Raw genomic sequence first — 15871 nt, 5'->3', positions numbered from 1 at the left:
CTTTCTTGCGTGAAAAGATGAGAACGGTAGAGGAAGTTGATGGGGTCTGTTTCTGTTCTACACTTCTACCTCATGCATGTAAGAGGGACTGTAGGCAAATACATGAACATGGTATTTTGACCAAGATATGGAAAAGACGTTGACCTAGCAAAAAAGAGACTGTCTTAAAACCGGTCCAAACGGAGTGGGGGTAATTTGAACGGTTATCATAATTCAGGGTTGAAAGTTGAACCAAATAAGAGTTCAAGGTTGTAATCTGAACTTTAGGACAAGTTCAGGGGGTAATATGGACTTCCCTCTTATATTTATGCATGTTTATATTATGGATATGTGCTATGTGGTGTGGAGATTTGAAAATGATGATAAAAAAAAATTTAGTGTCTAAATTTTTAGGGATCGAATCCGGTGGCCGAAGTTTAGAGGAGAAAAATATAGAAGTCTACTTTAGAGATCCATTTTCTCCTATAAGATATTGAGGTTAGAATTAGAGATGCTCTAAAAAAACGAGTTGATCTGGAGCTCACGAGTCTCAAGTTTTTTTTTCCCTGCAGCCCCACTAAGGATTGTTGCAAAACTGCCGATGTCTCTCCAAAAGAACTGTCACTGCCAGAAGCTCTGCCTACCAGGGAGACGTTTAGGTCGATGCGTAAAGAGAGATTAATGAAATTAGCTATTAGGTTGTTTCAAAAAGTGCAACTAGGCAACTGAGGAGTTATGGTATTATTTGGTTAGTTATTGTGTACAAGCTGCATTAAAAATATTATGCAACAAAGACCAACACACACAGAGAAGCCCAAACAATTTGAGCCGAACAAGCTAGGCTAACCAACACAAAAGACACGAGCAAATGCGATGGAGAAAATGTTTAGGACTTAAAACCACTTATCCTGCCGGTTTACCCAAATTATTTTTGTCCTGGCGATCACTCAGGTTTATATTATTTATCAGTCGTTGGAAAGGATGGGCATAAAAACCAAAACCAAATTAACCGAAATCGAAACCAAATACACTGAGATCATATTAACCGTGAGCAATTTCGGTGCATAGATATTATAAACCAAATTTAAATAAGTAAATTCGATTTTGACCATTGATTGACTGAAATAACAGAGATATTGGCGATAGATACCAGAACCCTTCAGTGTAGGGTAGTGAGGTTCCTATATGCCGACCAGGTTGGTGCCTACCAGCCAACACCCCCCCCCCCCCCCCCCCTCCCGGCGGTGTAATGTGTCTGGGCCATTTCAGTTTTCCTTTTTTTGTTTTTGTTTTTGTTTTCTGTTCCTTTTTTCTTTTCTTTTGTTTTTCCTATTTCTTTTTATGTTTTCTTTTTTACCTTTTTTATATAATTTAATTCCACTTTTTAAAATTTTAAAATTTGGGAATTTTTTTCCATTGATGGTTTGTTCAAAAAATTCAAATTTTGAAGAAATGTTCAAGGTCAAAAAATGTTCAAATTTTGGAAATTTTCAAATTCGGAAAATATTCATTTTCAGAATTTGTTCAATCTAAAAAAATGTTCAAAGTTCATTTTTTAAACTCAGAAAAATGTCAAGATTTTGAAAATTCTCAATTATTAGAAAATGTTTAGATTTTTAGAAGAAAATAATAAAAGAAATAGAATAGAAGCAACCGGAAAAAGAAAAAGAAATGAAGAGATAAATAAAGGAAATTGGCCGTCCCACATACCGACCTGGAGGTGTGCGGCGGGTCATACACACCGACCATGTCGGCATATAGGACCGCTCGTAGGGCAGTGCCGTTCACCCTTTGCAACTTCTCAGCCCAAAAAGCAAAATCCCAACGAGCCGAGCACCAAAACTACACGCATGAGATAAGATGTCTCTTGTAGCCCCATATGCGTGTAATGAATACACACGTCTTGGGCAGACCATAGTTGACTCTCAACGCGAAGGTTATCGCGTTGACGCATACCCTTCGAGCGCATGGGCCTAGCCCATTAGAGAGGACGGTTGTCAAAATTGAAGGCAAGGACCACTGAAGATGGAGGAGAAGTGGGAAAAGAAGGTGATGGGCCTCGCAAGATGGATGGAGCGGAAAGGTCGTCACCGTAGCCAGCAATGATGCGGCTCGCCGCGGCAGCGCGGATAGAGGTGCGGTGGGGGTCATAGAGGAGGAGGAGAAGGATAGGTGGTCGGCAGCCAGTGGCTAGGTCAGGGAAGTGGTGGGAAAGCGATTAGGATGGAAGGAAGGCTGATACCATGAAAGTGATTTCAGGTATTAAACGTATTTGGACCTTTTCAATTGCATGTTACTCTATTTATAAGATCCCGTTTTATAATCTTAACCATAAATGGAGATCAGATCATATAACTCTCCTCTATTTCACGATGGCAATTTTATCCACGGATCCGGGTATTCACGGATATTCGATCCGCCGGGCACCGGTATGGAGGGTTAGTTGTGTCCACGGATTTCATGGGACGCATATCCGATAATTCATGGAGCGGGCACGAGCAGAGCTTTTGCTCCATGGATATTCGATGGATATCCAACTGACATGTGGGTCACCCACATGTCAGTGACACATGCGATTTTACCTACAATTGGCTATCCTTTTTAGGCCCAAATCACCAAACCCTTTAATTTAAGCCTTAATGATTTTATAAATAATCACGGAACCGCCTTGTGCTGGTAGGGCTTCCGCCGGCCGCATTGACTATGGATCTTCGTTGATTCCTCCGCCTCCTCGGTAATGTGATATATTGTTGCTTTGATATTCCTATGAATTGTCGACATAATTATGGCTGAAATGCTACTGAAATAATGGCCAAAACATTCATGTTAGCTTATTATTGATGAAATGCAAGTGAAATATTGCTGAAATGGTACTCAAATTTTATGGGCATGGATATCCATGGATATCTAGGTATCCATCGGATTTGGATTTGGGGCGACATCCATGCCCACGGATACTTTCGTGGGCAGGGCAGAGCGAGACTGATGGATTTGGGCATGGATCTGGTTTTCCTATATCCGTCCAAACCCGCTCCATTGCCATCCTTACCTCTATTTATAAGATAGTAAAGTATTCATGGAACCCAGCGCTTTGTTTGCTCTATCATCGTTATGTCATATTTAAACGAAAAGCGAACCAAAAAATCGATTTAACTTGGGCTATCAATTTTTTTATCACCCGAATTATATTACTGAAAAAGACAAACCCAAGCGATTTTCAGTTAATACCGACGCTTGTCCCGACCCTAGCACATACTCCTTCCCAAGGATGGAAGGATGTATGGGCATCTTCAACAGGGCGACGTGTGCGACCGTTTGCGTTCACACGGACGAAAAATGGGCCTGCAACCTGCTCCAGCGGGGCGACACATAGTGTCCATACTGTCCACGGAGACGTAAATGCGATGTAAATATGCAGCACGTTTGCGTCTCCGTGGACGCTACGCGTTCGCGCCGAGCGTCCGCTCGCTTCTCTCACGGGTCCGCCTGGCAGCGACCCTGGCTCGAGCCGACGTGAATTTAAGGACAACAAATGCCGGGGAGGGCAACCACCGGAGTGGCAACCGCGTCGATCGACGCGCGAGCCGTCGGAATGGAGCGTGGAACCGCCGCGGAAGAGCAACTGCAACCCTCTTCGGTATACGCGCCGCCATTAATCCTCGCTCAATAAGACTCCTGCGTCTGCGCTAAGGATCTCCAACCGCCTGTCATTCATGTCAAGCCATGAGCAACCTATCTTTACCACCGGACACCGATAGTGAGGGGAAGCCACCGGGATGGCGACATTGGTGGGATAGAGCTGCCACGCCGAGCAGCTCTAGCTCCCCGCCGATGCACGGCGAGGATGAGGAGGGGGCGTCTTCGAGGAGGGGGATGCCATTGGCCACGACAGCCAGGACGAGGAGGAGGAGAAGGAAGAAGATGAAGATGCAAGGTGGGCACGGCTGGAAACGGAGGAGGCGGCGGCAACAAAGAAGGAGGCAAGGGCCCGGGCGAGGGTGCGGGCGCATCATCCGTTCACGGACAATGACGAAGACCCCAATGACCATTCGTCAGAGGAGGACTCAAGCTCGTCGGACGCGTCGACCGCCAGTACCTCTTCGCACGAGGTGACGAGCAAAAGCGGCTCCGTGAGGTGGATCCTTCAAAGAAGAAGTAGCTAGTTTAAAAGTTTTAACTTATTTTTCGTAGTTTATATGTTTAATTTGTTTGAACATGTTGCACTAATTTCAAAATATCGATTTTACCTAGAAATATTAATATCTCAATCGTTACTACCATAGAAATCTATGATATCAAGCGGCATTCTAAAGGAATAGAAATCTTTTCCTCTTGATCTTCACATCTAGAGGAATAGAAATCTCTTCATCACATGCCGGGTTCACCGGACGAAATGCGTCAGGCTGCTGGGTTGCTCCCCGATGCAAACGGACAATCACCATTTCGACGTCGCGGATTGACGCAAACGGAAGCGCGCGGATAATTTGGACGTTCGAAATGCGTCGGGCCTGGAGATGTCCTAAGCGATTAGGAGTATTGGGTTGTGTTTGGTTCTGAACCATAGGATGGATGGGATGGGATGATCCTCTTTTTGAATGTGTTTGGTTATAATTCAAGAGGGATGGTACCATCCCCGTGATGGAATATTCCCTGGAAACGGTGGATCAAATGATCCCTCAAAATTGACCGGATCTCTTCATCCACCTTTCTCTAATCTCATGGACCGCTCCTAATTCTCTATACTCTGTTTTGATTCCGCTATTCCCTCCTCGTCCAAGACCGGCGACCACCTCATCTTCCTCGCAGTCGACATCCCCGTCGAGCAGGACACCATCTTCCTCGCAGTCGTTGCCCTTGCCAAGCAGAATGTCGTCTTCCCCACAGTCGCCGACCCTGCCAAGCAGAACGCCGGTAAGGCCGGCCTTCCTCATGGTCGACGCCCGCGTCAAGCGAGAAGCCGTCTTCCTCGCGGTCGCCGCCCCCATCGAGCGGGACGACGACGAGACCGGCCTTCCGTGCGGTCGACTCCCCCGTCGAGCGGGGAGCCGGTGATACCGGCCTTCCTTGAGTTCGCCGCCCCCGTCGAGCGGGACGCCGGCGAGACCGGCCTTCCCTGCGGTCGACTCCCCCGTCGAGCAGGACGCCGACGAGACCGGCCTTCCGTGCGGTCGACTCCCCCGTCGAGCGGGGCGCCGGCGATACCGGCCTTCCTTGAGTTCGCCGCCCCGTCGAGCGGGATGCCGGCGAGACCGGCCTTCCCTGCTGTCGACGGCCCCGTAGAGCGAGACGCTGGCGAGGCCGACGTTCCTCGTGGTCGCCGCGTTCCTACGAATTTTGATTAGCCTAATTTCAGTTAAACACTGCTAATACATTGCTATTGAATATTATTAGCTAATCACATGTCATCCCATCCCCTCAAATGCTTTGAACCAAACAGAAAATAGGATCACCCTAATGTGGACCATCCCATCCCTAAAATCGGATCCATCCCATCCCATACATATTGGTCCATCAACCAAACGGACGCTTGGTGTACAGCTGAAACGGTACGGAGTCATTCGCGCCGTTGATCTGATCTGAACCGATGTAGAGATAGGGGAAACAAATACTGAAGGACTTCAGATCCTGACACACACAGCCGCCGCCCTCTCCCCCTCCTCGCCCCCCCCGCCGCCACCCCGCCGACGGAGTCCTCCTCGACCCGCGCCGGCCCAGTCCCTCCCCCGACCTCTTCCTCGCTTTGGACAGCACAAGATCCTTCCCGACCTCACCCGGCCGCCGCTGTCCCCCGAGCTCGCCGCCGCTCCTCTCCCGCTGACGAACCCCGAAGTTCACCAGTTCCGCGTAGCAGGCAGGATGTTCGTTCTGAGCCAGATTGAGCACGACCTGCCAATGCCTCCAGCCTTGCTGAGTCGCCCCCTCGTCGACGCCATCAAGGCCGAGCTTGAGAGGCTCTTCCTGGATAAGGTAGAGCGAACTCGGTCGCATTATCATTAGTACGCGGCAAGATTTCGTTCACAGTACTGGAGACCAGTTCAACTTGCTGGTCCTTAATTGTATGTGCTATAATCCGTGTCTGGACTTTTACTGTAGGTGGTCGCAAATCTTGGGCTCTGTGTGTCTGTCTACGACATCATCGGCGTCGAAGGTGGATTCATCTTTCCAGGAGAGGGCTGCTCCACATATAAAGTAATTTGTGCTGCACTTTTGTCATCCATTTTTTGTTTGTCAAGGCCGTGGGATGTTACTACTTAGTACTACTTTTGTGTATTAATATGCTTGTAAGCTCTGTACTGTGAAAGGGTGATTACATTGCCATTGCATGCTCTTTGATTTACGTAACTGAGTTGAATGCATGTTTAATATTTTCTTCTGCAATGTCTTCATGAAATTACATGGAAGCCTTTCCTGGTAGTGCTTAGCATTTGACTGCTGTGCTTACATAGTTGCTGAAACTTTTGGGTTGATACACTCTAAGTTCTAGCAGCAGTTCTGAACAAATACAGTTAAAAAGTAGCAGTTCCCCACTATTTGCACTCATTTAATTGATTGTTTTGTTGTGGGTAATTTAATTGGTTATTTTGATGCCAAGATCTTATAGCCTCTTTATAAGTTATTAATGTGTAACTCGATATGAATAGTATGCCACACTTTTACTATGCCCTTCTGATATTGCTGGTACTACAGAGTACAGATCAACCTGGAACTGGATCGTAGTCCAAATCCAAATGGGAGATGTCCAAGTAATGTCCACTCCAACGTAGCCAGATCCATATCCAGTCCATGTTTAACTTCATAGTATCCAAATCCATCCAGTCCATGTAGCGTAAATACTGCATAGTCGAGACTTCCGACGTGCGGAGTCTCGCACGCATGCATTCGAGCAGTAGCTTCTTGCCCATCCATGCAACTTACGTAATTCATGCGTAGTGCAACGACTCACGCAGTAGCTGTTGTTTTAATTACTCCTGCTTACCATAAAGTATGCACCAATACGTGCATACCAGCCAGCGGAGTAGTTGTTTATAGTGTGAACGCGTTTGGCAGCTGCGTCAGATGTGGAGCGACTGGTCAATGTCGTGCGGCACAGCGGCGGCCGCTGTCAATAGCTACAGGAGGGCGAGCGCGTGGATCGAATGGATATTTGGGCTATCCAAATTTGAGGTCCAAGTGTGCCAAGCTCTGTTGGATCTTGTATCCTATTGATGTCCACATCCAACAAAGTCCAGTCCAATAAAATCCAACGAATTTGAGATCCAAAGTCCATGGACTTTACAAATCCAATTCCACATATAAGTACAGACTACAAAATGTGTGCCTATACGAAGTTCTTTTACTTTGAGGCTTCATATGTTTTACAAATCATTCTTAGATTCCCTTTATTTTCTCCATTTTGGATAGGTTTCCTTTAGGTTGTTGATGTTCAGGCCGTTTACCGGAGAGATTCTTGTTGGGAAGATCAGTGGATATGATGATAAAGGTTTACAAGGTGACTCAGTTATTTTCTCACTGTCTTTTGGTTTCCAATCTTTTATAGCCCTTTGTTTGAATCATCCACGACTGTTTTAGTACTTATGATTCAAGTCTTTAGATTTCTAACATCGTGTAATGCGGGAATTCCTGCATATTTTCAATACCATATTATATTCATTCTAATGTCTTATCAGAATATCAAAATTATGGTCGTTCTCTATCATGCTATTTATATTTTTATTATGAATTCTTGTTGAAATGATTATTCAGGGCACGTTTGGCGGCTTTCATTACATTTTCACGTTTATGTACCACAATTTCAGAAAGTCTGTTGCCATACTCTTCCACACTTTTTTAAAAAAAATACTGTTTGCTGGCATGCCTGTCATATTTTGGGCCCGACGTAGAGACGTAAAGCTGAAATGAAAATTCACAAATGCTTTAGGAGCAATAAGCATGCTATATTGTTTTGGAGCAGTGAAAGGTTAAAATCTAGTTTAGCACACTGTCTGGAGGGTAATTCTGCTGCATGAAAGAAAAAATGAGCTTAGTATCTCATTGTTGATTCTTAGATTTTTATTTTTGATAAGCATGTACATTTAACTGATTCTGCTCAGCCTGTTTCTTCCTTTCTACAATGTTGCCTATTGGTACTTCATGTCTACAAAGATGTCAAGATTTAATTGACCACTTCATGTTCAGGAATTTGTTAAGATTATAATGTTATATCGCCATGTAAGTTGTGTCACCAGAGAAGTCGCACAACATTGTTGGTTTTAACTGCTATACTGTTTTCCTTCTCCAGTTTCACTTGACTTTTTCAGCGATATATGCATTCCAGCACACTTGATGCAATGTGGCACAGAGAGGTAACTCACTGCTCTTTGTGTTATTTTGTTGTTGCAGTACAAAACCCCTAGTATCATTTGATGAATATTGAGGTGTTTTATTTATCACCTAGATTATATTGAAGATTTGGATTTTAACTCATAGATTATCATTTCAACTATTCTTTTTTTTGCGCATGTTTACTATGTGCTTCAGCCAAGTTATTTATATAAAAAAACTATCCTAACTCAATCAGAGTCAGGAACAACATAACAGAGACACATAAAATAATGATCTGTGCAGGGATATCTGCACTGTTATTTTAAATACCAGTAGTTTATAGCTTATCATGCGAATAATCTTTTTTTCCTTTTTCCTGACTCATGACTCATGAGCAAAGTATTTTCTGCATAGCAATCTGTTTTTTTTTTTGAAGGAACATAGCAATCTGTTATTTATTCTCTGTACATCTCATTTCTTCTTTATATCTTCCCAGGGGGGAAGATGGCAGGTGGATATGGAAGACAAATGGTGATGAACTTTATCTTGATATAGATGATGAGGTACTTTGTATTATTTTTTATTCAAAGAAATCACTTTTCACATGCACTGACCACAAAACCCTTATGATCATTGCAAATCTCTATGCAGATACGTTTTTTGGTATCTAGCATAAAGTACCCACCAATACCAGTTGAGCAAAATGAGGATGACAAGCCATTTGCTCCAATGCAGATCAATGTACGTGTTCTTGTATATGTATTGTGATACGCATGCATAGTTTTGATATGTTCATATTCATAATTGTTCTTGTATGACTAATATGTACCTATGACTAGTGACTTCCAAGCTGGACCCGTAAAATGCTCATTCTGTTTAGGCAAATATCTCGTCACAACTTTAAGTTGGATCACCATCCTGATCTATTCTCAGAGCACTTAACTCCTTTGGATATTTTGGGTTGGCACAACCAGATACAATGCTTGTGCAACACATTACCTGTGCCTATGAGCGCGGTACTCCCCATGGCCATCCTCCCAAGTATAATTTGTGGGAACTGGATGTATAAATGCCACACTGGAAGGAGCCGAAGGTGTGAGCCTGGTTTCTTGTTCCTTTCGCCACAGTATTTTATGAGCCGCTTCTAGTATGCAATGGTGCCAAAAGCATGTGGGAGGTCCAGTGATTCAACGGGCTGAACAACCCTTCTGCACCCCTAACTTATATGTCTTCAGAATTACTACTTCTGGACTATTTATCATGAAAATCTAGATATCTGTATTGCAAGTATGTCCCTTGTCTGAAGTATTTTCCAAATAAGGCCTGCAAAATCAGGTTTTGCCTGTGCTTTAATACCCTTCTGCTGTCAACGCATGACATGTTTGTATGCCTCAAATTGATTTTCTTTCTCTCTAAATCTTGTGAATTTTGGCCTTTGTATTCTTTTTGCAGGGGAGTATTAATGGGGATGGTCTGGGCCTTCTTGCTTGGTGGGCAGCAGGTGAAGAAGAGGAAGAGGAAGAAGCAGAGGGCGAGGAAGAGCAATAGCTACAAGTTGCTTCTGGGAACTGCTTTCTGTAATTAGAAATTTATCCCAATAGCTACAAGTTGCTTCTGGGAACTGCAAGAGCTGTTAGGACTTCATCCTTGCTGATAATCTACTGATGCTAATGCTTGCCACCTAGGAATGTAACTATGTAAGCGAAGACGAAGAAAATCTGTAGTGGATAACATCACTGTTTACCTCTGCCAAGGTTTGGTTATTACACCTACAATGGTTATCTCGGTAAAAGATCTGGAAGGGAAATCAACATTTGTTTGTTACTGTGAAAGTGTGAAAGGTGGACAAGATGCAGATGCCACAGATATTTTGTACTTGCGGCGTAGGTTTCTCCTGGGAAAGTCGACGTCTGCCACGCTTCCTAGTTGAGTCTTAGACAGATGTTTGGTGAACTTCGGTGTCTTATATTTCTTTTGTGTTCTTTTCTTGTGATGCCTGTAGTTTCTGCTGCACGGCATTTGCATAGATAAAAAGTAGTTCATGGGACTTGTTGGCCTCCAGTCATCAGAACAATTTCACAATTCATAAATAGAAAATACAAGCGAATCTCAGATCTTTCTAGTTTCTATACCCTTTAGTTTCGAGTGAGCAATAGTTCGTGTCTCACAAAAATATGAATTTACATGAAATGGTTAATTCTTACCAAAACATGGATTTAAAACAGGACTTAAATTCTCATACCGTAACTGTAGCAATACAACGCTCGATTATCACAGTAAATAATTGTAAAGTTGTAACTTGACACAAAAATTCTGCTACTGCTATAATCGTACATGACTGGCCAATCCAGGATAAACATAGAGCAGTGTCTAATTATCTAGTGGAGTACGTAGCATCGATTGATGCTGCAATAACATGAGTGTACAATGTGCACTCCTTTCCTTTGGCCAAATTCAAAAGTATGGTAGATAAATAATCCCAGGTGGCTCGCTTCTCGCTGCGGGGCTTTTGTTCAGTATGTGACCCTGACGCCCTGGTATCTGAGGATCTCTCCGATGAGCTCCCCCTTGCCGGAGCCAACGTACCGGCCGACGATCTTGTTGTCCCTGATGAACAGGAAGGTGGGCACCTCCACGACCTCCATGTCCTTGAGGAACTCCATGCAGGCGTCGTTCTCGTCGCCGTTCATGCGCGCGAACACGGCGGTGTCCGCCATGGTCCGCGACAGCTTCACCACGGTTGGGTACACCTTCACGCACGGCCCGCAATGCTTGAGCCCGACGTCAAGCACCAGCAGCTTCCCGTCCTCGCCGCTGTTCTCCGCCATGAGCGCCTCCACGTCCGCCCGGTTGTGCAGCTGCACCACGGCGGCGTGGTTGTCGCCGTAGTAGAGCACGTCGCCGGCCAGCTGGTCGGGCCCGATCCCTTCCTCCTCGTGCACCTTCTCGGTGCCCTTGTAGAAGGAGAAGTGCGGCACCTGGGTGATGCCCTCCCGCTGGCACAGCTCCCGCGTCGCATCCGACTCGTCGCCCATCACCAGCAGGAAGTCCACGTCGCCGCAGGTGCGGCTCAGCTCCACCATGCACGGGTAGATGCGGCTGCTGTTCACGCTGTGGCTCGCCGCGAACTCAACCACCACCAGACGGTTCTTGGCCGCCTGCAGCGCGCTGTCCAGCTCCTCTGCGCTGTGTACCTGCACCACGCGCGCGTCCTTACCACCCTTGTCGCCGGACTCGGACGGCTTCGCCTTCTCTTTCTCCGCGCCGGATACCGCCGCCCGCAGCACCACCGCGCGCCGCCTCTGCGCCGTCGCCGGCAGGAACCTGACCTTGCTGCTGCCGCCACTGACAGGCGTGGCGCTCAGGCTGGCTGTGGCGGTGGAGCTGGCCAGGGTGGCCAAGAAGCTCGCGGTGGAGGCCATTGATGCTATCTAATTATTCGAGCAGCTGCAAGCGAATGCTCTGGTGAGACTGAGAGAGAGAAGGGGGGAGAAGAGAGATGCGAAGCTGGACGGAATAAAAGGCTTTGGAGAATAGGATGACAGGGGTATCGGTCTCCAATCAAAATCCATCCACTCATCATGGTTTGTGGCTGGTGTTTCATTCAGCTCAGATTTTTTTCTTTGATTTTCCCTTAAGTGCGATTTTGTTGGTTTCTTGGCGAGACCACAATATCCTCAATCTGATTTTTTTTTCTCAACCCTTGTTATGTGTCATGGGCTCTACCATCAATTTGCTTTGAAATTTCGAGTAAGCTGGTTTTTACTTTTTATACCTGGGTGTGGTAATTTGGATGTTTTGATTATTTGGCATTTCTGAAGGTCATTATTATAATAAGGGTGTGACTACTTCTTAGTCGACTGAGAACTAGTTATCAAATTTTGTTACAACTTATTTGGATGTTTTGATTATTTGGCATTTCTGAAGGTTATTATTATAATAAGGGTGTGACTACTTCTTAGTCGACTAACGAATCACGATACAAATCAAATGGTATTAAACTTGATTGAGCATGAAGTTAATTCTCATGAAGTTAATTCTCATCTAGCTGAGAACTAGCAAATCCCTTATAATAATATAGCACCTACATAAACTATTTTCAGGGAGGCAGGGGTTTCAACTTCCTTTTTTTCATAAAAAAAATTAGTGTATAGTTTCACAATCTGAAACTATATGAGTGTGAAACTATATGATGTGTCCCTTCCGGATAACACACAATTTATTCCCTCACCGTCCACTCTCGCTCACGGTGTCCTCTACACTTCTCTCATCATCTCGCCTCTCTCCAATGGCAACCATCACCGTGGCAACGATGACATGGACAACTATCTCTTATATGATTTTGACGCATTCCTCATCCTCGACGGTGGAAATGACGATACATAATCCTCAAACCCTAGGTTAGTATTATTTGTTGTAAACTAGTTCTCATCTAGACTCTTTTGTCCCATTTTGTGTTGCAAGGTATATTTGAGGCTAGATCTCATTAGTGTGGATGAATTGAGGATGTGGTTAGCATTGTTGTTGAGGATGTGGTTAGCATTGTTGTTTACTTGGCTGGTTATATAGGCCATGAAGAACAATAATATCTTAGGTATTTTCTACCTTCTATATCATTTGTTGTGTTTTTCTATACGAGGCATCAATGTTGGCGCGAATGATTATATTTGCACGTGCTTTGTTGATGAGCCCCAACGGTCGTGCCTATATGTTAGGCTATTCTCCTAAACACTTTGTATCTATATAAGGTACATCATGTTGGTATGACTAAGCTCTGGTCGTGCATCAGTACATAGGTGGTATCTAGATTTCAATCACAAACATAGTGATATCATATTGTGAGAATGGTATTGTTTTGCGGTGCCTCCACGTAGTGCGAAGGTTATCAATGGTGGAGCTACACAACAATTTCTCGGTCAGCCATGGATATAGTAAAGCACTAATTTTTCGAAAGTGAGAGCCTTCCTGAGCCGGCCCAAGTCAGCCCCATCCTAGCTCCTCCATCCTTAGAGTTCATATTGGACTATCCTAAAACTATGCATGTCTAACCATGCTATTACTTGCTTCTGTTTGTGTAAAAGGTGATATGATCACTTAGTTTTATAGTGAGGTGAAGTGCTGGTAACCTTGCCTCCTCTAACGGTAGCCGACCACATCACTCGAATGTAGGCAACCAAACACCACACATCCGTACTAACCCACCCCATCCAAAGCACATGATGCGGGCAACCAAACGCAAGGACATAGTACACCCACTTATATAATGCAGATAACCAAAAAGTAGACAAAAATACCAACAGATATGTCCTTGGCTGTTCTGGATCATCATTCTTCTTGGTAAGAACTCATATGTTCTAAGAGAAATAGTTATATTTATTGGCACTCCCTTGAGAACCCTATAGAAGGACTTGAGTATTCTAACCCGAAGAGTCGAACAAATACAATATGCATATTTGACCTAATATATCTCAATGCAGTCCTAGTATGCTACCCTGGTTTCATAAAAACATGACCTAAAAATGGTCAAAAGTCAATACTAACTAGTAAGTTTGATCAAATGTATAGAAGTGAACATTACTCCGACCATTGATTTTTTTTGAATGGTCACGGTGGGGGGGGGGGGGGGGGAGGTTTCCCGCCTGAATTTTTTCATTCATGGAAAAAAATGCTCAAAAGCTAGCTGATGTCTCCGCACGCTTCTTTTCCTGTAGACAGTGTTGGGCCTCCAAGAGCAGAGGTTTGTAGAACAGCAGCAAGTTTCCCTTAAGTGAATCACCCAAGGTTTATCGAACTCAGGGAGGTAGAGGTCAAAAATATCCCTCTCAAGCAACCCTGCAATTACGATACAAGAAGTCTCTTGTGTCCCCAACACACCTAATACACTTGTCAAATGTATAGGTGCACTAGTTCGGCGAAGAGATAGTAAGATGCAAGTGATAAGGATGAATATGAGTGGTAATAACAATCTGAAATAAATATGGCAGCAAGTAAACATGCAGTAGAACAGTAAATAAACGGCGATTCGATGTTTGGAAACAAGGCCTAGGGATCCTACTTTCACTAGTGGACACTCTCAACAATGATCACATAATAAACTACTCTACACTCTCTTGTTGGATAACAAACACCATTCATTGTGTAGGGCTACAAAAGCACACCTCTAGCCGGAGTAAACAAGCTCCACAACTTCCGGAGTTCATATTAAAGTAACCCCTAGAGTGCATAATAGACCGTTGCAATTTAGACCGAGTACTAACATAGCATACACACTGTCAACAATAGCTATGAAAGGGGGAATAGATCACATCAATACTATCATAGTAATAGTTAACTTCATAATCTACAAGAGATTACAATCATAACCTACGCCAAGTACTACATGATGCACACACTGTCAACATTACATCATGGAGGAGGAATAGACTACTTTAATAACATCACCAGAGTAGTACATAGATTAATAGTGATACAAAGCTCATGATCACATAAAGATCACACCATGGGAGAGAGAGATGAACCACATAGCTACCGGTAGAGCCCTCAGCCTCGGGGGAGAACTACTCCCTCCTCATCATGGGAGACAGCAATGGCGATGAAGATGGCGGTGGTGTCGATGGAGATGACTCCGGGGGCAATTCCCCGTCCCGGCGACGTGCCGAAACAGAGACTTCTGTCCCCCGAATTGGAGTTTCGCGATGGCGGCGGCGCCCCTGGAGTCTTTCTGGAGTTTCGTCAATTGGTATTGGGTTTTTAGGTCACGAGGGCTTATATAGGCGAAGAGGCGGAGTCGGAGGGGCCAGGGGCCCCCTCCCCATAGGCTGGCGCGGCCAGGGGGCCACCCGCGCCGCCTTATGGTGTGGGTCCCCTGCTACCCTTCCTCGTCTCCCCTTCGGACTTCTGGAACCTTCCGTGAATTATAAGATCGTGGGCTTTTGTTTTTCATCGAATTCCGAGAATATTGCCCGAACAGCCTTTCTGGAACCAAAAACAACAGAAAACAGGAACTAGCACTGTGACATCTTGTTAATAGGTTAGTTCCGGAAAATGCATAATAATGACATAAAGTGTGTATAAAACATGTGAGTATCATCATAAAAGTAGCATGGAACATAAGAAATTATAGCGTTTGAGACGTATCACCAGCATTAAAGAAGAGATACAAGGGGGTAGGAGGAAAGAGAGAAGCTATTGGCGTCCGAAACCCACCGGCGAGCAACGGCTGGCAACACGTAGAGCCGGGAACAACTCAGAGCTGCGGCTGGCCCTGGTCCCTCGAGCGACGGCCCGCAAAGCTCCTGGTACGCACGTCCCGATGCTGGTGCAAGGGCGTGCCACCTGACCTATACCTGATCAGGAAGGTGATGGATTTGCTTCGCTTAGTTTCCTGCATGGCATACACGTAAACATTAAATACGAGCCTCGATCGGCTCTCAGGTTATCATGTGAATCGGCTCAAAGAGCCGATCCACCCATGGTTCGTATGAGGTCTACGATCACATGGTGGTCCTGCTTGATCGATATATAGCTAAAACGACCTACGACGATTTAGGGTTTTCACCACATAATCGGAACATCCTACGCGTGATTGAGC

At 44.9% G+C, this 15871-nt stretch overlaps 2 protein-coding genes across 2 annotated transcripts; one reads left to right on the top strand and one right to left on the bottom strand.

The window, feature by feature from the left end:
- The first annotated feature begins 5609 nt into the window (after window positions 1–5609).
- LOC127333653 (uncharacterized) lies at window positions 5610–10104 on the top strand. Its single transcript, XM_051360044.2, has 7 exons — window positions 5610–5946; window positions 6073–6168; window positions 7381–7468; window positions 8258–8321; window positions 8777–8843; window positions 8932–9021; window positions 9733–10104. The coding sequence occupies exons 1-7, from the start codon at window positions 5836–5838 to the stop codon at window positions 9826–9828; spliced, it is 612 nt and encodes a 203-aa protein (XP_051216004.1). The 5' UTR covers window positions 5610–5835; the 3' UTR covers window positions 9829–10104.
- A 389-nt stretch (window positions 10105–10493) lies between these two features.
- Window positions 10494–11760, bottom strand: LOC127333652 (thioredoxin-like protein CDSP32, chloroplastic). The gene has a single exon (XM_051360043.2). It carries the CDS (start codon window positions 11700–11702, stop codon window positions 10794–10796), a length of 909 nt encoding a protein of 302 aa, XP_051216003.1. The 5' UTR covers window positions 11703–11760; the 3' UTR covers window positions 10494–10793.
- Between the last annotated feature and the right edge of the window lie 4111 nt (window positions 11761–15871).

This window comes from Lolium perenne, chromosome 2, assembly GCF_019359855.2.
Source record: "Lolium perenne isolate Kyuss_39 chromosome 2, Kyuss_2.0, whole genome shotgun sequence".
NCBI lineage: Eukaryota > Viridiplantae > Streptophyta > Magnoliopsida > Poales > Poaceae > Lolium > Lolium perenne.
The sequence above is the reverse complement of the archived record's forward strand: the minus strand, read 5'-3'. Positions and strand labels throughout refer to the sequence as shown.

Coding starts and splice junctions, on each gene's coding strand:
- LOC127333653 (XM_051360044.2), top strand. CDS start 5,836: ATGTTCGTTCTGAGCCAGATTGAGCACGACCTGCCAATGCCTCCAGCC. Junction 6,169..7,380: donor AGGGCTGCTCCACATATAAA/GTAATTTGTGCT, acceptor CATTTTGGATAG/GTTTCCTTTAGGTTGTTGAT. Junction 9,022..9,732: donor TTGCTCCAATGCAGATCAAT/GTACGTGTTCTT, acceptor TTCTTTTTGCAG/GGGAGTATTAATGGGGATGG.
- LOC127333652 (XM_051360043.2), bottom strand. CDS start 11,702: ATGGCCTCCACCGCGAGCTTCTTGGCCACCCTGGCCAGCTCCACCGCC.